The 23,382-nt window shown below is 34.5% G+C and overlaps 3 protein-coding genes across 4 annotated transcripts; 2 read left to right on the top strand and 1 right to left on the bottom strand.

Annotated features, from left to right (window-relative positions):
- Window positions 1-1,563: 1,563 nt before the first annotated feature.
- Window positions 1,564-2,812, bottom strand: LOC129756107 (uncharacterized). Its single transcript, XM_055752864.1, has 4 exons — window positions 2,692-2,812; window positions 2,281-2,509; window positions 1,827-2,218; window positions 1,564-1,764 (listed from the first exon to the last, which is right to left on the bottom strand). Exons 1-4 carry the CDS (start codon window positions 2,735-2,737, stop codon window positions 1,583-1,585), a joined length of 849 nt encoding a protein of 282 aa, XP_055608839.1. The 5' UTR covers window positions 2,738-2,812; the 3' UTR covers window positions 1,564-1,582.
- A 9,772-nt stretch (window positions 2,813-12,584) lies between these two features.
- On the top strand, window positions 12,585-12,983 carry LOC129752442 (uncharacterized). Its single transcript, XM_055748221.1, has one exon. It carries the CDS (start codon window positions 12,585-12,587, stop codon window positions 12,981-12,983), a length of 399 nt encoding a protein of 132 aa, XP_055604196.1.
- Window positions 12,984-19,067: 6,084 nt separating this feature from the next.
- Window positions 19,068-20,904, top strand: LOC129756105 (uncharacterized). 2 transcript variants are annotated; one of them, XM_055752862.1, is made up of 4 exons: window positions 19,068-19,163; window positions 19,278-19,506; window positions 19,570-19,964; window positions 20,031-20,904. In XM_055752862.1, the coding sequence occupies exons 1-4, from the start codon at window positions 19,124-19,126 to the stop codon at window positions 20,219-20,221; spliced, it is 855 nt and encodes a 284-aa protein (XP_055608837.1). In that variant the 5' UTR covers window positions 19,068-19,123; the 3' UTR covers window positions 20,222-20,904. The 2 variants fall into 2 exon arrangements, with proteins under 2 accessions (XP_055608837.1, XP_055608838.1); XM_055752863.1 differs by having other exon boundaries at window positions 19,111-19,163; window positions 19,281-19,506.
- Window positions 20,905-23,382: the final 2,478 nt, after the last annotated feature.

Raw genomic sequence — 23,382 nt, forward strand, 5'->3', positions numbered from 1 at the left:
AAAATTCTATCTCTAAAGTACAATATGCAATAAATTCCAATATGGGGTAAATCCGGGTAAATTAACCTACCTTCTTCAAGCAGTGAAGGACAAAATGGGGGAGCTCCCAGGTAAGATTTAGATAAAGAGCTTTCTAAAGAAGGGACCATATTTTAAAAGAGGGTTTTTTGCGTAACGGATATTTGGCATAACTCAAAAATAGATGTAACAAATCTTTTTATGGAAGTTCGGAACTTCCCACTTTTTAAAAAAAGTAGAAAATCCATAAATTTTGACATTATTTAAGTCATTGTGAAGCTTTAAAAACAGAGTACAAATTTCAGATCTTGATAAATAATTTTAGAGATCAAGTTTTAGTAAATAATATATACCATCTTTGAATTGCAATTCGGAACTCCAGCTGCAGCTCTCATTTCAAAGTTCAAATCTATTATATTTATAGTTGAATGCATTAAATCAATCATAAAACTGTAGTTGAATCTATTACATGTATTGTTGACTGCCAAATATCAATCAGATAATCTATTATATAAATAATTTAAATCTTCGGATTTATAGTTGGCCGATAATCAATCACAGATACAGTTGAAGATAGGCGGAATATTGTTAAAAAAAAACTCTGTGATGCTGGGAAGGAAAATACAACAAGTGGTCCTCAAATAAGCGTAGGTATCACTTTCATGATGTCACCCTGTACTGCGTACTTGCCGCCCTAACCCGTAGTGATATTTGCAGATTTAATATTGAAAGATTAAATTAACTTCACCATTCATAGGGATGCATACGGATAACTATTCCAAGTATTCTAAGATCAGCAGCAAAATTGGCATCCCAGCAAACATTTAAGAAGGTACCTATCGCAGGAACAAAAGAATTATACAAACAAGTATACCAAATGAAAAGATTGTATTAAATTTACCAAAATAGCATATACCTACAAAAGTGGAGGCGATATATCTACAATGACAAGATTCCAACGATTCGATATCCCCACAAAAAGCAAAATAAACGATTTCAGGTAATTTGAATTAAACGACAAAAAACTCCGCGACCGAGATTTGAACTCCAGTCCTCCGAGTTCGCTCTCCGGTATCTTACCACGGTGCCAGCTCATCAGTTGATATGAACTACGCTATAGCTCTATATATGAGTTTTTCTTCTAACAAACCGATCAAAGGAAGGGAGAGATTTGATAGAGTGTCAAGGACCGCCCGTTTATAGTAAATCACTCAAATCGTAAATGTCGAATTAGCATATTCTCAACTTTTTGGAGTCATATTTACGAATTGACTAAACTGCTATACGATTCAACTTTTTTTGGCAATGCTTGTCGTAAATGAATGATAGAAAATCACTCAATACCAACTTGTTTACGATGGTTAGTGAAAATGTCTTAATATTCGATTTGGATTATCATTTCTATTACAATTTCATGTTAGCTGGGATTTCGCAATTTCATTCCTCCAGGAACCAAAAATAACAAACAATCCAAGGTATTTATAATTTTGGAATATTTATTCTAAGATGTCAAATATTCCAACTAGGTTACATATCATCAGAAAAAAATAAGTTATTTCGTAATTTAAACGAACGCTACGATACAATGTGCCAATGGAGGGATTGCACACTCACAGTAGTACACTCCTGTAGCATCGCTAAAAGGTTCCAGTGAATCTCCCACGTTTAGCGTAAGGTTTCCGTACTGACATTGTTGGCTGGTACTTGAGGCTTGGTTGCCCCGCACAGCAGTATCGGTTGGTTCAGCTGTTGATAAAAAAAAGATTAGTTCATTTTAGCTTTAACGGGCTTATATAAAAGAATCTTACGCAGTCTCCAGAATATAGGACAACAGAAATTGGCTTCGCTGTAAACTGGTATACCTCCCCCGTAAACCTTTTCTTCATCATAAATTTCGAAAAAGCATTGCGCTTCGTAGCAGTTAGGATTATCATCAATGTGGTTCTCATCGAATCCCGGAGCACAAATGCAGGATTTACAGGGCTGATTGGGAATTTCCATCTGTTGTCCCTCTTTATAGGTTTTACCACCTATGGTACAGGTTGCAAGTTGTTGAATGTCGGTCTCATTGCATACAACATTGCGAGAGCAGCAAGATCTAGGGTTGTATTGTCGGATGCAGTGACCTGGGATGCGTTGGAAAAATTCAGGACAATCTATGGAAGCGTAAATAAAACGAGCTTCTCCAGATTCGAAAGTGCTAAAATTTTTAAAATAAATACTTGATGAATTTTGTGGTTCCATTACTTACTTGGTACTTACTCTATGCAGCTTACAGCAGCAATACATCCGCCGTACGTTTCATTGCTCGGAATGTCATCTCCAATGGAATATTCTTTCCCGGCCCAGTAACATTTGTCCGCCGCCGGGTTCTTCAAAGTGGGACAAGAGTAGCTGGCCGGGCATCCATCCGAAGATTTTTGGCAACTGGGTTTACATTTCATCGTTTTGTAGTGACTAGTTGGATGCTCACAGCCAATCACTAGGGCAGCTGATTTGAAGAATAAACACAAACTTAAAAATCACGAACAGAGTTTACAAAAAATACATTTGTAATACAAAAATAGTATTCCGAAATAAAGTTCACATATTGCTTATGGAATGAATATTTAGCTTTGAAGAACCTAATTCAAAATGCATAAATAACTTAAAGACACATTATAGTGTTTTTACCACTCGCTGTAGCGATGAGCAGAATATTTGATAATGATGTCTTCATCTCGCTGCTGATTGATACTGATCCAATTGTCTCGTGTACAACGTCGTTATATTGTAAAAAAATCCACTGAAAGCACGTGCAGCAAACTGTTAAAGACAACTAACTCATTACGAAGGCTTCGAACAGTTCGGTAAAACTCTTTGTTTGTTTTATGAATGTCAACAAATAGCTATGCCTTTTCTTGATGCACAAGGGAATTATTTATTTTTATTGTTTATTGTATAAAATCAACAGATAACATAGCACATGATTGGAAATTCGATTCATAACAAAATTTCAAAACAAGTTCAAAAGAAATTCGGAAATAGATTATAAGAACTCAACTTTCGGAATTCCACACCAGAATAGAAAATTCATTGGTCAGCAAATCTTAATGAGAACTGATTGAAATTAGTGACCAAATGACTCGCATTTTTAAAAAGTTATGCGCTGCAGGCTAAAATTGATCCTAGGCCTAGTACAAGATCTCGTGCCTAATTTGATCCAGATCGGATGACCAGGAGCGGTCGCTCAACGAGCCTGAAAATTGAATGAGATTTTGAAAAACGGAAAAACATCAAAAACCCAAATTGAGGCAAATACTTCATCCTAAGACTTCATTACGACTAATGTGAGAATGAAGACTTTATTAGGCTTCATATTCATCTTTGTTAATGAAGTGTCAAAATGTTTGAACGCACCGAGACATTAACAGTGGTGAATACCAACCACCCTTTAAAAAATAAGCCCATTTTTTTAATCTAATTTTTTTTTTAAATTTAAATCTTTCAAGTTTCTCTCGAACAAAATGTCTCAACATCTCATACTAGCCCCAGGCTCGTTGTGAAACCCATTCCCGTCATACGATCTGGCCGAATTTTGGCATGAGATCATGTAATAGGCCTAGGATCAATTTTAGCCTGCAGCGCATAACGTTTCACAAGTTTTAAATTTTCCATACAAATTTTGGCAGTCTAATGGGTATTCTAGGGTTACCATAGCCTCGAAAAAGATTATATTTAGTTAGATCCTTTCTGGGAAGAGTAAAATAAAATTATAATAAAAAATAAACATTTAACAGCTTTGATGGAAAAGAATTGGACTATGAATAACTAGGCTCAATGATATCTGCCTTTACTCAAGTTATTGACTGAGTTTTTAAAAGTGAAAATTCCTGCTGAAATTGAATGAATAAATTGGCAGGCAATGCTAGAGAACTTCTCTAGGTACCGTAAACTGAGGAACTTTGATCAGCGGGGTAACATTGATCAACATGAAATTTTTGAAGATAATCATCATTAACTAAGTATAAAGTTAAAATATATGAAAACTGTTTACTATGTTTGAAAGCTTATTAGTTGAGTTACAAGTGAGCTAAATTTGGTTTTTATTAGGAGATTTTTTATATTACTTATTGTAATTTTAAAATCTTAGAATATCTGGTTTTTCGAAGGCTCACAAACAAACATCTCTCCTGATCAAATTTAGGCATTTAGGAGAAAATGGGTTGTTTAATGTGAAAGTTCAACTTTTCTCTTGGTTTAGGTTTAGTTTAGGTGTTATTTTTATGGTCATTTGATGATAATTTTTGGATATTGAAAAAAACCTATCAAATGGTAAAGTTTTAAGAAAACAAAGAACATGGAAACAGTGCGAGGACTTAGGGAATTGCATAAAGGTAAAATTACATCTGTTTTTGAGCCCAAAAAAAAAAAATTTAGAAATGTATTTTTTTTTACCCCTAAATGTATGCAGCAGCATTGTCAATTTTTTGAATCTATTTGTTTTTGAAAAAAAGTTTGAAAAAAACTATTGAATCCCAACAAAAAATAACTGTTATCGATGTTTTGAGCCTTCTGTGCTAAATGGCATCAAAACAATAAATTTGAAGATGTCGAGATACGTAAAAACCATAGTGATCAAAGTTACTCCGAAACTCGAAATCTGGTTTTGTAACAAACATTTAATTATAACCACCAATGTCGTTTGAATTTACTGCAATCAATGATCATGTTCAATTCTCATCACCTCAGTAAGTGTTTTAAAGCTTTAAGGTATTACGAAAAAGCAACCCCTTCCAAAATATTCAAAAATGAATGAAAAAAGCGATAAAGGTTCCTCCAGTTTACGGTATTTATTCCATCCGCAGGATTATACAAAAAAACGACTAGCTTTTTCCTCTGAGCACAGTTTTCAAGAAGCTGTGAAATACAGCTTGTTTGAAGCTTTTAACTGACATAATATTTGTTTAAAACAAAATTTAAGTTGTTGTGTTTGTGTCACGGATGCAACTTTAACGAAAAATCACAGAACACATACATTGCCGATGTTTTTTCAAATAAAAATCATGGTCCTTCAGTGCGTGGTAATACAGTAGTTTTAAGATTTTATCAGGGTCATTCAATCGGAAAAAGTATTTTTATTGTCTCTAATCAATAAATTATAATGTTTTCAGTAGTGGAAACGTTTTGTAGGAATAAATTTTGATCATTTGATGTAATAATCAAATATTACTAATCACAAAGGATCGATTTCAGTTCAAAGTATTCTTCTCTTATTTTATGATTTTTTCTTGAAATAAAACTATGTAGAATATAAAATTGAAAGTCTACATCTCATTTAAGTGAATTATTTAGTTTTTATGGAAATTTAACAGTTGTTATCCTTTACGTCGATTTTAAAAAAAGAGTTAAAAGAAAAATGCATCAAAAAAAAATTTCTGCTAGCTTCAAATTTCAATATTCTAATCTTCACACCTTTGATTAATTTAAAAGTTTACTTTCGATAAATATTTTGAATTTTGCTCAACTTTTAAAGTTTTTTTTCTCTATATTTGCTTTATGGGCAGATAATGTTTTGTTTTTCATATGTACAAGATCAGAAATCTTAGTCCTTTTTACATATTGTAAGGCAAAGCCAGCAGGATTTCATTGTGATCTTCCAAAATTATCCACTCAAGGCTGTCCAACCAGGATTGCGCACGCCACCCATTCAAATACACAAATTAAACAAAGAAATAGGACACTTATCTCTTTTCAAAAACGCTTAAATTCATCCACATCTTTACATGATTAGCATAACCAAAAAAATTTACTTTTTTAAGTGGCTAACCAAACACAAATAACAACACTAGTATAAGCGTGACGTTAAAATACTTAAAGGGTGATACGTTCAAAATTTGGCCAATATCAACTTGACGTATTTCTTTCAATTTTGCATTTAAAAACCTGAACACCTCTCATTTTGAAAGTGTGTGTGTAGAATGTTGCTCCTATTTTGATTTTGGAATTCACTCTTCAGTTGTCAAAATGCCGTCCAAGGAAGAAGAGCAGCGTATCAAAATTTTGCTCACGCATCGCGAAAATCCGAGCTACTCGCACGCAAAGCTGGCAAAATTACTAAAAGTTGTCAAATCAACCGTTACAAATGTAATTAAAGTGTTTGGGGAACGTTTGTCGACAGACTGGAAGTCTGGATGGGGGGGAAATCGAAAACCGGAAGCCGCTGAGAGGACAAAGAGAGTTGCCGGTAGTTTCAAGCAAAACCCTGACCTCTCTCTGCGAGATGCCGCAAATAAGCTGGGTGTATCGTCTACAACCGTGCATCGAGCCAAAAATCGAGCCGGACTATCGACTTACAAGAAGGTAGTGACTCCAAATCGCGATGATAAACAAAATACGACGGCCAAAGCGCGATCCCGGAGGCTGTACACGACGATGCTGACGAAGTTTGGCTACGTGGTAATGGACGACGAAACCTACGTCAAAGCCGACTACAAGCAGCTTCCGGGACAGAAGTTTTATACGGCAAAAGGAAGGGGAAAGGTAGCAGATATTTTCAAGCACATGAAACTGTCAAAGTTCGCGAAGAAATATCTGGTTTGGCAAGCCATCTGTACCTGTGGCTTGAAAAGCAGCATTTTCATAGCTTCCGGGACTGTCAACCAAGAAATTTACGTGAAAGAGTGTTTGAATAAACGTCTGCTGCCTTTCCTGAGGAAACACGATTGTTCCGTACTTTTTTGGTCGGATTTATCATCTTGCCATTACGGTAAAAAGGCCATGGAGTGGTATGCCGAAGAAGGTAGACAAGGTGGCTGTACAAAATCTGATGGCAGGGGTTTAGCGTAAGGCCCGGCAATTCGGATTTGGAAAAGCGGAAGCCTAACTGAATATTTTTCCTCAATTTTATACTAATTAAACTTGAAAAAGAATTTTAATTTGATTTTTTAAATAAACGATTTCATCGATTTACACGCGTTTTCCCGTTTCCAAATGACTATTCAAAACACTATACAGCTCTGTTGTGTTAGGAGCCTACTTTGTTGAATGATTCAACTGAATCGAAGCAATCGAAAGATTCCTTTTAATTCAACCACGGTAAGAATTAAAATGAATAAAAAAATTGAATTGAAAGGAATCTTTCGGTTGCTTTGATTCAACTATAGATACAGCTAAAGTAAGGTGTTCAATGGCATTTTCATATTATTGAACACTAATATACCATAACATAAACCATAAAAAATATCATGAACAATGACGCTCTAGGCTTTTGAACGAAAATTAAGGTCCTGGAAATGGTGTCTGAATGATTAAAAAAAAGAGATGAAATCTAAACAAAATCCGTGATAAAATCGAGCGTGAATTTGGCGAGTATTGAAAAAATCGAACAGTGATCAAATCGAAAATCTACTGTATTTTAAAAATGAAAGAAAATTGAAGTGATTGATTGAAACCAAAAAATACTTTCTTCTTCTTCTTCTTCTTCTTCTTCTTCTTCTTCTTCTTCTTACATCAACATGGCCAAAACATGTAGGCATCCTGGAAAATGGAAGACTTGGGTCTTTCATTTTTCTTTTCAGCGTATTATCTGTTACATATTCCTTTGCATTGCAGATATTACTACGGCCAGGCCAACCATGTGATGAAAACCGCGAAAGATACCGGATACAGGGGAGGAATGAAGCGTGGAGATCCCTACCAAACGCTTCATATGATATTTTGAATATGGAAATACCTAAATATGAATTTATGTCATTTGGGAAAGTATATATGTAACATTGATACATTAAATGCTGTTAAGGAATTAGAAAATTATGATACTCACCAACATTATACTCACAGCAAAAATAAGTAGAATATAGAATATTACAATAAGGTTGCTGTAGATCACCTATTTTGACCTCGCATCTTTCCGTCTACTCTGTGGAAAGTATGAGGGGCTAATGATAAGAAAATTTTTAGTAAACGGTTGAAATACATAGCAATTTATTATGTATTTCCATTGGCTTTGTAACCTGCAATGCAGCCTTTTGAGTTCTGAAGCTTGATACAACCTGGAACTTCGTAAAACAAAGAGACTGGGAGATATCCCAATCCATCACAGAACGTCATGCGTGCAAACACTCATATTGTCGAACCAGGCTTCACCCGCTTTACCAATCTTACCTTAAAACATTCGAAGCTTACCTATCGCTGTAACCGACCTTATTCAATATTTATTTCCATCTGATCTGATATAGAAAATCTTTGAATTATCACAAATCATTACCAACTATTCAATAAAACCTGAAATTACAAAGCAAAAGATTTCAAACAAATTTTGGAATTGATTGATTCAGTTTTAACTACAAAAATCAAGCAAGAGAGATTAAATTGAAATCTCACATTCACTTGTTTCAAACAAATGATTCTTTACACGTTACTCTGAAAGTTGAAAAAACAACGTTTTCCGATAACCAACATTTACCATAAACGAACGGTATTTGATTTTTTCCCTGATCGCAGCAATCCATGGCTGGTCACACTAACAAGTGCACTTCTCGACCCTCACCCGTGGTAAACAACGAGCCACCGCGTTATAGAGTATGAGCCTCATCTCCACTAAGCCTCATCTACAATATTTTACCTAATCACAACTTTCAAAACGTTTCAAATCGAATTAACTATACAACTTTTGTAAGACACCATACTTTACACCATTTCCTCTGAGCTTCACAATTTATTTCGATTTCCTAAAATCGATTCCGCGATGACCATATAAAACCGAAGCGCCCCGCTCCCTCAAGCAATAAATGATTTATTATGCCGATAGTACATTTGCTTGGAAATATCTGGGTTCAAATTCACTATTGCAATACACTGTTCATTTGCAGAATATTCTTTTTCGCTTTCTTCCAAACTATTTTACTATTTTCCTTAGGTTCGAACAAAAGCGTTTTTGATGGGCATCACCCGGAAGCAATGAAAATAGTTTCCATCGCCGCACAGAGGCTTAAAACCCATGAACCTCCAGCACACGCCTCTACAAAAAAAAGAAAACCGATATTGCAAAATCCTACTCGAGACAACTTTCTTCTTTACCCGAAGATATTTTGGAATATACTCGAATGAAACCTTTTTCAATACACTAACTCACTAAAAAAAGATTTTCAAAGTAGTAAAACTTAATTGAGACAGAAAAAGCGAAACCAATGTGAGGCACCAAAACACGACCGATGAAGAAATGCGACCGCACACGAGCAAGGCCTACTTGGAACTCTGATTGATTGAAACCAAAAAATACTTTATCCAAAAATTCATTTCTTTTTAATCTCATGAATGAATTTTGTGAATAGGTATATAGCATAGCATAGCATAGGGTGACTACACACATCTTGCCTTGGCTGATACACGAGGTACAACTGATAATCAAGAGCAACGCAAGATGCCAAAATGAGTATCTGGATTCAATATTCATTCCAAGTGCTGCTCTTGAAGATCAGTGTGGTACCATGATGCACACCGTGACAAGTCAATGTAATCATAGAAGGGATTATCTCAAACAGCAAAAAAAAACTCTTTAGGTGCAGAGAACTCATACGACCCATAAAGCTATTTCAGAAAGGAATGGGAAGGGATGTTTAAGTGGAAAATCCTACATGGCAAATAGGATTGACGAAATATGTAAAAATATATTAATCGCAGCGCACTAAATTGGACTGCGCACTCATGACTGCGACATTTGTGCGAACTAAATAATTAAAATAAAATGAAACAATCTCACCAAAGTCCATTAATAGACGATGAGGGAAGGAGGCAGCAGGTGATCATCCCTGAACCTTTCAGTCACTGTTGCTTGATAATCCAGCAAGTGTTTATAAATTATTTTTCGAGATTTGAGTGCATCTTTTCTTCTGCTGATATTTTGTTATCACAATCGTCACTGCTATCCTTACACATATTTCGAAAAAGAAGCTCGAAAACAGAATAAAATCATTGTATTTTCACGAAAACAAATGAGAAAATTGCGAGGTCAGAAAAAAACTCCTTAAACGATCTAGATCTCGTTCAGACATAAAATTGATACCGGTCCTTGTAAATAAGACAAAATGTAGGTATTCGCAACACTCGGGTCGGTTCACTGCAATTAATGATAAAAAAAATCCACAACAATTTTTCTCTTTTGAGCTTAAAATTTGAAAAAATCCAAATAAAATCTTTCTATTTGAGAACATTTTCCGCAGCACGAAAAAAAACGCGTGTTGACGCTTCAGCATACGCCTACTCCATCACCTTTTACAAAGTTAACTCTGAATTTTGTGAATAGATATATGACATAAAATATTAATGGGTTTCCGAAGTATTGGGTTTAGTTTGCAACGATACGCATGAAAGAGTCGATAGATAACAAACACCATAGTTTGTTTCAAAATTTTAAGATTTAATTTTTTTATTTTTTTTATTTGTTTCGTCCATCATTAGTAGACCCATACATTGTTGGTATTGCTTAAAACCTGGGGGAGGAAGACTGAAATTCGCTGTATCGTTTTCTGTATCGTTTTTTTACTGTTCGGCAAAAAGCCAGACATTGTTGAAAAGATTTGTAATCGTTTAAATTTTAACATTAGATGATCAGTTTCGTGTAGCGAGTTGTTTAAGTGCTAAATTTAAGACTTCTGAACGAATTGCTTCAGATTCAAAAGTAAACATTGAAATCGAGTATACCAGCTAGATTATCCTATACTAGTCTGGTCTGTCAGCTCTGTCGTAAATATAAACTTTGAATTATATAAAAATGTAGTTTGGTCCATGGGAAATATCCAAAATCTAAATCTGTAATTTAAGCTATTTTTAGAACGATCATTTATCAAACAATTTGTATTTGTCAGCTTCAAAAACTTCAACGAAATTTAAGCGACTCAATACGCCTGATTATGCAAGAATTTTCCAGAGCAAAACAAAACCTAATTGAATCATTGTTTTATTCAAAACAAGTGCTTTTCAGCATCAAACAGGTTTTATGAAAATCACTAAATAAGAAAGTAAAATTTTAAACCTTCGCACTGGTCGGTAGATTGATGAAAGAAATTTGACGTTTGAAAGATTTTTTTCTTTTTTTATTCAGTCTTCCTCCCCCAGCTTAAAACTAGTGAACCTGTATATAAGCGAAGTGACATCTGAAACACAAAATTCCAATCGAGCAAAAGAACTGTCAAAATCGATTCCAATCGATCCGAGCAGAGCTTTTACCTTTCTTATTGAAAACTCAATTAAGGAAGCTATTGTGATTGTTGTTATAGTTTAATCAGATAATTTTAAAGCTGGTCATATGAATTTATGATTAGGTGCAATTTTTTTCAATGCTTTGGTGAATCGTGTTCCTAGTCGAAAAACTAACTGATTTTTAACGAAATTCAAGTCATTCATACCGTTCATCGCGATCCTTCGGGCATCGAGTTCAATGTTGTTTTGTGGGATTGAAGGAGCGTTCACTTTAGAGCTTGAACATTGAGCCAGAAAACAGTGCTGAGGATTTTTTTGTACAAGATTTCGGCGATGTTGCCACATATTTTATTTTAAGAGGGATCAGATGTCGCTTCTCTTATATGAAGGTTCACTACTTAAAACTATACAAAAATATAAAAATGATTATGTTTGTAGTTTCATTGACTTAAAATACTTTTTGAGTTTATGCCGATAGTTGATTGGTCCAGTTTTTGCGTATTCTGTGCGATGATGATTGAGGGCAATTTGTTATAAAAGATTTTAACTTCTCTATCAACTTTGTGGAGACCACAAAGCGTGTTGACTTACATATGTATGCTTTCAAAATTATTCAAGATTTATTATGGTTTGAAATATTCAAAATATCAATGATCTCTCATGTCCTACCGAACGAAAACAAAATGAAAACTTTTATAACTTTTTCTTGGAAGTCGAAATTACTCACGGTCACCGAGAAAGTTGATCCTTGTGTTAAAAAAAACTTTTATTTTGAAATTCTTTTGCCATTTTTTTTTGTTACCATCAAACGGGGCATCATGCAAAAGCCGAGTTAGATGCAACATATGCATACCACAACACTCATATAATTCTTATTTTAAAATACTGTAATGAAGTTATCATTCAATGATAAAAATTGATGATGACATAGTTTTTAACATCGTGAAAGAGTATTTTAAAGTTTTTGATTGTCATTAAAAAATTTAAAAAATCGAGCAATAGGTTACAAATTTTTACATTTTTCGATGCCATAAAAATACAGTGGGGAAAATTCGTTTAAAAGCATGCCATTTTTGTTAGATTATGAGGCCATCTAAAACATGTCAACAAAACTGTATGCTATTAGTCATTGGGTGTGCAACTTAAAACTGTAATGACTCAATTTGAAAATTATGTGTATTTTGAATTCGATACAAGATTCGATTTTGGGATGGAAAATTCGTTTAAACGCACACCATGAAAAGTATGCATTTCGCTTACCTGCGATATTAAAACTTTTGAGTTCTGGTCTTGGTCTTGGTCTTTTGGTCTTGTAGTAGTGTAAGTGCGCTTTGTTTTGCTTTCTGCTTAGTCGGTCCAGGCATTTTGACGGTGTGATATTTAAAATGGCGAAAGATAGATACTTGAGTGAATCGGAGCAAAAAGTTGCTCTAGAACTGAAGAAAACCGGTATGAGCAATCGTGAAATAGCAAGGAGAATAAAAAGATCCGAAACAGTGATTCGAAATTTGCTGAAGAAAGGTGAAAAATACGTTGTAAAGAAGAAAACCAAGGGAAATACCAAAATCAGCAATCGTGAACGAAACCAAATTCTGGAGCTGGCTCGAACTGGAAGGTACAATGCAACCGAAATTAAGCAGGAACTTAGACTCCCAATTACCAACAAGCGAATTGCGCAGATACTGCGAGGTTCTGGACAATTGAAGTACACCAAAAAGGCCAAGAAACCGAATTTGTCTCAAGCTCAATTCAGGCGAGATTGGATTTCGCCAAAAAGTACATGACTTGGAGAAATGAATGGAATAATGTGGTATTTTCGGATGAAAAGAAATTCAATCTAGACAGGCCTGATTGTTGTTCATACTACTGGCATGATTTGAGAAAGAAACCCGAGGTTAAGTTTACTCGAAATTTTGGAGGAGGGACGCTTATGGTTTGGGGTGCTTTTTCACGTCACGGAAAACCCCTATTGCTCCCATTTCCACCAGGATGAATTCAGAAAGGTACGTGGAACTCCTGGAAGACGTTCTGGTTCCATTTGTTGAGGATTTTATGCCAGAAGACTTCATTTTTCAACAGGATAACGCAGCCATCCATGTCAGCAAGACAAGTATGCGATGGTTTTTGGAGCGAGACATTACGGTTTTAGATTGGCCTGCTCGCAGTCCAGACCTAAACCCGATAGAAAACCTTTGGGGCATCCTAGCTCGGCTTGTGTACAAAGGTGGAAAGCAGTACGGATCTGTTAAGGAATTAGAGGCTGCTGTGAGAGAATGCTGGCTATCAATTCCTGAAAAAACCCTTGAAAATCTCGTCAATTCAATGCCGAACAGAATTTTTGAAACTATTCGCCAGAACGGAAGGCAAACCAAATATTGACCACTTTTTACTAGAGATGTACCGAATATTCGGCGCCGAATACCGCCAAAAAACCGTTAAGCCGAATATTCGGCTCACCGAATAGTTGAGCTAAGTATTCGGCCGAATAGGCCGAATATCTACTACAGACTTGTAAATTTTTCAATTTTTTTTTTTGGATAATTTATAAAATATCCAAAAGTAATGTTGTAAAAGCCGCACAATCATTGAAAACTTATAGTTTCAGCAGTTATTTACGAGAAAAAATTACCTTAATGGGTTAAATTCCTATAAAATAGGAAAAACATGGTTTAAGTAAAACATCTAAGGTGTATCCGCGTATCTTTCACTGAAGACCGTGCAGGAGAATGCTGAACGGTATCGTTTTATACTTTGATTAAAGTTTAAAGTTTAAGGGATATATTCCGGCTTACCCATAAATGAGTAGCAACCATTGGCGATGTGGAATTCGTTCTACTGAGCCACGCCTGCGACAATGGAGCTCGAAATACATTAAAAGTAATGTGGAAGCAAAAATGGAATCATCTAATGATAAATAAATTCAAGATGAAGTATTTCGGGTTCCAAAGCTCAAAGGTGGATGTGAGTAGTCAATCAAGCTAAGCTAAGCTAAGCTATATTCCGGCTTACCCATAAATCCAGATAAGTCAAATCTAAATCAAATAATAAACTCAACTTACTCTTTAAAATTGTTTAAATTTTGTGTTCAATATGGATTTTTCAAAAATTTCAAAATATACATAATATTTGCTCTTTTTATTTTTTTTTTTCAAAAATCGTCCTGAATGCCTGACCGTGTGAAAACATGTGTATGAAGTATGGTATGCTTAAAGTTAAATTTCATCTATTTTTTCAACAACTATTTTACAACTACTATTTTGAAGATATCTTGCTCAAATCCGAGCTTCATCTAATTCAATATCAGAGAAGCAATTTAAAAAAAAACTTGGCATCTGTTTCGACACGTTTTATGACAGATTTCACAGGAACGCGACGAGTCATCTGATGTCTTTTCAGTTATTGGTGACATTTTAAAAATCTGAAAGACCCCTACCTAAAAAATATCTTGTAGGTCCGATCATCCGATAATATCATCTGATTGAAAATTATCGCCTAAAAAAATAAGGGGTATTATATGGAAGAAATAGAAAGCATTTAAATTATCGCTTAAGTTTTTTTTTATTAAAAGCTCAATAGAATATTCGACAGAATATTCGGCCGAATATTCGTTTGGCCGAATTAGGGTGGTCGGATTTACCGGTTTTTTTCAAATCCGGTATTTCGGTATTTGAAATTTATGAAACCGATAAAACCGGTAAAACCGGTATTTATCAAAATATATCAAATTCATAAAAAGGTTTCGTCTAATTGCAGTAGTAATGGCATAAAATGCTCAGAACTTATAACGCAAAAGATTCAGCAACATTTCAAATTAAAAAAAATAGTCCTCTAAATTTTCCCTTTATCATAAATCTATCATCATCCCCATGATAATTATAATATTTATCATCTTCATCTTTAGAAGTTCCATGATGCTTTCATCGAATTTTTGTCCTATATTCTGTAAAACAGTATTAATATTTAAGAAAAGATTTAACAGATTCAGTAAAAGTTTATATATTCTTTTAGGAAAATGATATGAAATTGGTTACAGAAAGATTGTTCGTCCAAACAATGACTTAACTAATAAATATTTAAACAAAACTTAAAGCAAAGTTTTTGGTTGACTCGCAGAATTGCAGATTATTGTAATCTAAAATACGGATGTTTTCCCCGCAACCTAGGTCGTGATCGCATTAAGTTTTCCATCCCATAAGTAAAACGAACAAATAGATATAAAAATCTATGAAAAACTAGTCAAAATTCAGCAAAAAATTTAGTTTTTTGGATCTTATCCATACGCTTTTATGTTGCTATATTTACTGTTTCAAATTTATAATAACTTCATTACTGCTTTGTCTGGAAAATGAAAATTCTTCAACAGCGTTAAAAATAAAAACAAAAGAGTTCCATCAATTACCTAAAAATATTGTTAAAAAAAACTATACAAACAGTCTAACATGTGTTTAAATGCTGACTCTGTTGAAAGTTTCGTCAGAACTTAACTTAGAATTGATGTAAACATGTGTTTCAATGCTGACTCTGTTGAAACATTTTAGGTTTTGGACAAACTAAAAAGTTTTTAATCAGTTTTAGTTTTCAATAATTTTCGTTCTAAATTTCAAGTTTGTGAAAGCCTGGCACCGCTTTGAACGATTTTGATAAACTTGGCCTGTTTATAGATAAAAAATGTTTGCAAATTTTATCAAATTCCAGCATAGAAATGAAAAATTCAGTTTTTATTGTGAAGCAAAGCAATCTTAAATATCTTGCAGCTGTATATTATTTCAGTAATTGTACACTTGTACAGTCTTTAAATGTTTTGGAGCGTTAGTTCGATAGCTTAATTAAAATGTGTCAAGTTTCATGAAAAAAACTTTATTGAGCTTGGATTTTGGACTCATAAATATTTTGTAGAAAAAAAACATTTAGCTGTGTGAATTATAGAACAATGCCAAATAATGATGAAAAATTTACCGGAAATACCGGTTTTTTACCGTCCCTAAAGTCGGTATTCCGGTATTGAAAAAATGGACGGTTTTACCGGTTTTACCGGTTTCGGTAAAACCGGTTAGACCACCCTAGGCCGAATAGTTGAAAAGGTCAATATTCGGTATTAGGCCGTTCGCCGAATACCACTATTCGGTACATCTCTACTTTTTACTGTTAAAATGTTTGATTAATTTTTTATTAAATAAATAAATGCTAAAGTGCGTTTAAACGAATTTTCCTCATAAAAATCTATTTTTGTCTCTATTTTTGTCACATAAGAACTTAAATTTGAAAGCAATACAGTTATCGACTATTCTTTAGAGTACTCAACATTTGGTACTGATTTGGTTCAATTATTGTAGGCTGGTTTACCCGAATGTTAAAATAAAGCTGTGCGTTTAAACGAATTTTCCTCACTGTATTGCTTTCATAATGCTATACCAACACTTTAGGTGTATAATATGTTTTGGACAATCACCATTTTTTTTAAATAAATGTTTTTATGATTCAGTTAGCTGTCTAGGGCAAAATGCAACAAAATGCAAATCGGAACTAAATCTCATAAATCGCGTTTCCATATGCTGGGATATGATTGTTTTGCATTATGCGTTTGTTAACATTAAAATTTCATCCATCTTAAGATTTATTTTCATGATTTAAGCTAATAGAATATTTTGAAGTATTTTTTTACCCCTCAATGTATACAGCAGATTAACACTTTTCTCATAAAAACAATTTTGACTGAAAAATTTTCAAATTTAATTCGAACAAATCCAAAAATTACTGTAATTGTGCTTTATGCGTTATGACATTACAAATGCATAAAAAATTATAAATTTTCAAACGTTTTTATTTGATTTTTTTCTTAGTAGGGTGAAAATCGCATGTTTTTGTGAATTTAAAAATAAATGGTGAAACCAATAATTTTTCTGACTACGTCAGCTTGGTGTCTCATCAATCTTAAAACTTTTGATGTACAAGAGGTATGATTATCTGTAAGCATTCAAATTTTTGAAGCCATTGAAGTTGAAAAGGACGCTTAATTTAACTATAGAAAAAAGTTATATTATGTGAATTACATCATTGTTACGTTTTCAGATACTCAAATAGTCTATTTCCTAACTGGTTGAAACTTGGAAAAGTAGATAAGACGTTTAAAAATGCATTTTAAATTGTTTGGCAGAAAGCTAAAAATCAGTCACTGTAGGAGCATAGGCATTTTAAATCGGAGCACGATGAGCGTTTTCTGCCGTTGAATCTAACAGCGAATTCAACTCAATGAAGTCAACTGAATTATAGAGCTACAGCTTAACCTTGTTTCATTTGACGATTTGGCCTATTGGTAAGGATTTATAGAAAAAAATCTAGAATTTAATACTTGTTGCAGTACGTATTTTACAGATCAAGATGATTTAACGATCATAAGAGCTTATTTTCCGATGCTCAAAAATTATAATATTTTCGTCACTTGGGAACCACGTTTTTTTTTTTTAATATTTCTGTAAAGTGTTAAAGCAAATAGCTTTTTTGCTGAAAAATTAATACTGTAGAAAGTACAAAATTGTTCTTCACGAAAATTTATTCCAGAAAATACGTAATTCTGTAAAAAAGAAGGGTGCTTACTATGTCCAGAGTGCTCGTTAGGACCTTATCTTCAATACATAAACACCTGGTTCCAATTTAGGTAATATTTCTACAATTTATTAAGTTATTAAGATAAAATAATAGTTTTAGGGCATATAAGAAGAAAACTAAATGGAAACTAAAATACGGTTATATTGATTATTTATCTTTAACGATACGTTCAAGCCTAGATTTAAAAAAAATTCTCTTCGTAGCAGGAAGCTTGAATATTTTGAAAATTATTGGTTATTCCTTCTAAACGTCCACTGATCGATCAAGCTTTTACCTAATGATAAATAATTTGAAGAATCAACAAACAGAAACTACTCAATATACATATTATTGGAAATTTTGATGAAGAACTTTGCGATTTTTGTCGACAAATTGAAACTAATGATCATCGATTGAGGATGTGTTTTGCAAAAGAAAAAGTTAAAGCACTTGTAAAAGTATGGATAGAAAGAATATTGCAAAATGGGTTCCGAATTGTTTTTATAAATACAAAAAATATTTGAACTATTGATCACGAAGAAAACCTGGATTTGTGGTTAGTAGAACGTTCTACATATATCATATTGCGTGGAAATATTGCCTAATGTAATTTTTTTTAAATATTTGCAAATTTGTAGAAATTGTAGAAAAATTAAAAAAAAGAAAAATAAACAAAAATATAACAAAGAAAAATTCGAAAGATCATTAAAGAGTTGTGACGTGAATTCACTCAACCATATCAAAACGGGTTTTTGTATCCCTTTTTCCTACAGAAAATTAGATTGATACATATCATTTTTCAAGTAATTCTTTTTACTAGAGCAAATGGTGCTTAAATCCACCATACCGTTGAACAACGACGCGTTGGAGTTGGCTAAATGATCAAAAATTTGGTAAAATTCCTTCTGACAGTCCCAAGAACTATCTCATTTACGAAGATTGGGCTTCTGGAGCACACTTCTGTAAGAAACCGAAATCAGTTTTGTTTTGAACTGCGCTAACATTTTATTTTTGTCGATACTTTGGCATATTCGCGGTATCTGCAACCGTTTGAATATTCGTTCCATCTCCGTTGAGAAAAAAAAAAATGTAATTACCATATCAGTGATCGAGCATCACAAAGGCATAAGCCAACTGAAAATTAAAATAAACACTCATCATGAAATGTTGAAAAATTTCAAAATATGATGTAGAGTGTAAAAAGAAATTGAAAAATAAAATCAATCCATTAGACCTTTTGGAAAATTAGTAGAAATCCCCAAAACATTGAACTTGAACCGGTATCGGTAGCATATAACAACCTGTTTTCGAGAAAACTGTGTCAGAAGTCAACATAAAGATGAACGGGATACTTCCGTTATTGTTGATTGTAGTTGCTGGTGAGTAAAAAAGGATAACTGTTTGAACCGTGAACAAAAATTTAAAAGTGGGATTTTTCAATAAGTTGATTAAGTACTCAAATTTTCAAAACTGACGTTGATTTTTTTCATTAGTAGAATTGTCATGGGCCTGCGATCATCCGATCGGCCATTACACCTCCATGGGATGTGAACCGAGTTGTCGCAGAACTCCAACAGGATGCCCGGCAAGCTACAAATGTCCCCACCTGACGAATCCAGCAGCAGGCATGTGCTATTTGGGTGGGAAAACCTATTCCATTGGAGATTACATTCCCGAGGAAGAAACATTGTCCGGTTGTATAGCTGGGGCATTTTGCGAAAAGTAAGTTGACTTTTTTTTTGTTAAAGAAACAACATGCTCCATAATGTCTTTCTTATTAAACAGAAGTTTTGAAAACCCCGCTGCGACTCAAGTGATCTACGCTGTTTTCGACTGCGCTGAATTTTTCATGCCACCACTAAATCAGACTTGCGTTCGTCAGTATAAGACAAAATCATGCTGCTCAAGTGGCCAAGTTTGTGGTGACGCGGTTCAACAACTGGCCACGTGTACCTTGGGTGGACAAGTCTTCATGGAAGGACAGAGGATGGAAATCCCCGGTAATCCTTGCAAATCGTGTATCTGTGCCCCGGGATTCGATGAGAACAAGATAGAGAGCAATCCGAATTGCTACGAAACACGTTGCTTCTTCGAGATTTACGATACGCAGCGCGTGTACGGTGGAGCGATTCCGGTTTACATGGACTACAATCGTTGCTGCCCAAGTTCGTGGAGAATGCGTAAGAATGGCTCATCAGCATTGACTTTAAATTCAAATAAATCGTAATTTTTCCCATAATTTTTAGCTGAAGCTACGGATAAGGTTGTAAAAGGATTGCCATATTGCAATGTGGACGCCACAATGACATGCAAGTACGGGAATTTGACGCTAGATGTCGGAGATTCATTGGAGCCGTTTTCGTTCGAGGGTGGCGTATATGATTGTAAATGTGCAGTTCCACCACTCATGCATTGTATGGTGACCATTAAGAAATAGTAAAATATGCTCAATTAGAAAAAAAAAACTTTTCTGGTTTGAAAGCATGTAATTCTGCTTGTCGTGCATTCAAATGAAAGGTTGCATTCATCAATGCCAATAGTGTGTCCAAAAGTTTACCTCTCCAAATATGAGCTTTTCTGCAGATTCGTATGCTTTTTCTATTCCTCGATTATTTTTATGCTCAAAAGCGCATACGAGCTTGTTCTCACTTTAGAGCATGATAGAATGTACTTAATTTCATGAATTTGATTTTAAATTGTTATTTTGTTAAGTTATTTCTCTTTAATGAATCTTAAGTTAATTCAGCTTAGTGGCATCAACTCACCTTGACGAAGCCTTACGGCATATAGACAGTTTGGTTAGTCGGGGGGTTCGATGCCTCTTTGCTTCGCCATAAAAAAAAACAAACTTTTTTGCATTGCACTCCCAAGACAACCTCCAAAAGCAACGCGACGTAGGCGCGGTAAAACCTAGTTACATGGACTCTTGGGAGCTTAGGATAGGAAATTATCCTTGAGCTTTGCAATCCATTTTCCTGCCCCTTTCCTACCCTGACCAATCCTAACCCTTGTAGCAAAATAGTCATGATAAGTTTACCAGCCGGGAACGCTAAGCGTCTACCTCCAATGAAGGCAACGGAGTCACGTGCACATCACATTTGTAAATTCTCTGGCTGAGCAGTTGACAACAGTCTTCAGACTAATCCAACTGCTAATAAAATGTTAATAAAAAAAAAATTCTTTTTGTTCTCGGTAGTAATATCTCTAGATAGCTGAATATAGTGTGAACATAGTAAGATATTGTTTGATGTTATCATCGACTTTTTTCGGCGAAAATAAAAACGAAATTACTTGCCAGTTGGTCCAAACGTTTCGAGCTACTTTTGGCGTTTCGCTCCTCCTCAGTGGACCTTAAAATTAATTTTATTAATAGTATAATTTTCCATTTTACAAGAACTTATTATCTTACTTTATCTAGCGATCGTCGTACTGTTATTCGCTGTCTGTTGTTTGTTTTTGATGTTATGTTTACATTGATCTGTCAGTGTCTTGATCTTTGGTAAAATGGAGTTGTATGCTGATTTGAAGTTAATTGAATCTTTCTGTTTGTTAACAACGTCGTTGTCGCCCCTAATTTTGATGTGAAACATTTCTGCACAGATTCTGGTGTTGTACTTTGAGACTTTTTCTATAATTTTGGTATTTTTAAAATCAAAAACATGACCGTACTCGATACTATGTTGTGCAAGTCCGGTTCCTCCTATTTTTTTGTTTTTAACATCGTTTTTATGTTGTTCCAATCTTTTATGTAAGAATTGACTTGTTTCTCCAATGTAGGATTTTTCACATCCTCCACATTTTATGTTATAAACCACATTTGCTGTTTTATCTTTTGGTATTTTGTCTTTAGTTTTTGTGAAAATAGTGTTCTTAACTTTGTTTAAAGATTGGAAGGCTACATTAATATCGTATTGTTTAAAATATCTGGCTAGTTTCTCACCTAGACCTGCACAGTATGGAATTGTAATAAAATTTTTGGGTTGCTCATTTTTTGTTTCACTCAGACTGTTGTACATTTTGTGGGTTCGTTCTTTTATAATTTTTGTAACAAGTTGTTGAGGATAGTTATTTATCTTTAAAATATTCTGTGCTGTTCTTAGTGTTCCTTCTCTATAGTTCACATTAGACAATTTTAAAGCTCTATCAACTAATGCTACCACTGTGTTAATTTTGTGTGAAAATGGACTTACAGATCCAAAATCCAAATATCGGCCTTTCTCGTCCTTCGGAAACCACTCTGTTGTAAAACTTTGCTGTTCCCGTCGAACGATCATATCCAGAAATTTGATTCTGCCATCCGTTTCGTGTTCAATCGTAAACTTTAATCGTTGATGCATACTATTGAACACTTCCATTATGGGCTGCTGCTCGTTCACCTTTGCGCACACGAGACAATCATCCACGTATCTCTTGTAGAGTACCGGGGCGATACCTTGTTCGAGTAAGGTGTCTAGCGCAGCATTTTCGATCCTCTCCAGTGCAATTGATGCTATCACCGGACTTAACGGGCTACCCATCGGCACTCCGAATTTTTGTGCAAAAATTTTTCCATTAAGTTGAAAAAAGTTTGATTCTAAAACTATTTTCAGCATCTCAATGAACGGAATCGTGGGCAAATCGAAATATCATGTGAACAACAGCTTCCAGTTCGCAGAAGAAGTACGCGAAATTGCCCCTCCATTGGAAACAGTTTTGTTTTCACTGGACGTTGTGTCGTTGTTCACAAATGTCCCAGTGGATTTTGCTATTGAGTCGGTGGATTTGCGTTGGACAGAGGTAGCTGAACACACAGATATCGAGAAGGAGAGTTTCATTGAGATGCTGAAAATAGTTTTAGAATCAAACTTTTTTCAACTTAATGGAAAAATTTTTGCACAAAAATTCGGAGTGCCGATGGGTAGCCCGTTAAGTCCGGTGATAGCATCAATTGCACTGGAGAGGATCGAAAATGCTGCGCTAGACACCTTACTCGAACAAGGTATCGCCCCGGTACTCTACAAGAGATACGTGGATGATTGTCTCGTGTGCGCAAAGGTGAACGAGCAGCAGCCCATAATGGAAGTGTTCAATAGTATGCATCAACGATTAAAGTTTACGATTGAACACGAAACGGATGGCAGAATCAAATTTCTGGATATGATCGTTCGACGGGAACAGCAAAGTTTTACAACAGAGTGGTTTCCGAAGGACGAGAAAGGCCGATATTTGGATTTTGGATCTGTAAGTCCATTTTCACACAAAATTAACACAGTGGTAGCATTAGTTGATAGAGCTTTAAAATTGTCTAATGTGAACTATAGAGAAGGAACACTAAGAACAGTACAGAATATTTTAAAGATAAATAACTATCCTCAACAACTTGTTACAAAAATTATAAAAGAACGAACCCACAAAATGTACAACAGTCTGAGTGAAACAAAAAATGAGCAACCCAAAAATTTTATTACAACTCCAGGTGCAGGTCTAGGTGAGAAACTAGCCAGATATTTTAAACAATACGATATTAATGTAGCCTTCCAATCTTTAAACAAAGTTAAGAACACTATTTTCACAAAAACTAAAGACAAAATACCAAAAGATAAAACAGCAAATGTGGTT

This window comes from Uranotaenia lowii, chromosome 3 (genome assembly GCF_029784155.1).
Source record: "Uranotaenia lowii strain MFRU-FL chromosome 3, ASM2978415v1, whole genome shotgun sequence".
Classification (NCBI taxonomy): domain Eukaryota; kingdom Metazoa; phylum Arthropoda; class Insecta; order Diptera; family Culicidae; genus Uranotaenia; species Uranotaenia lowii.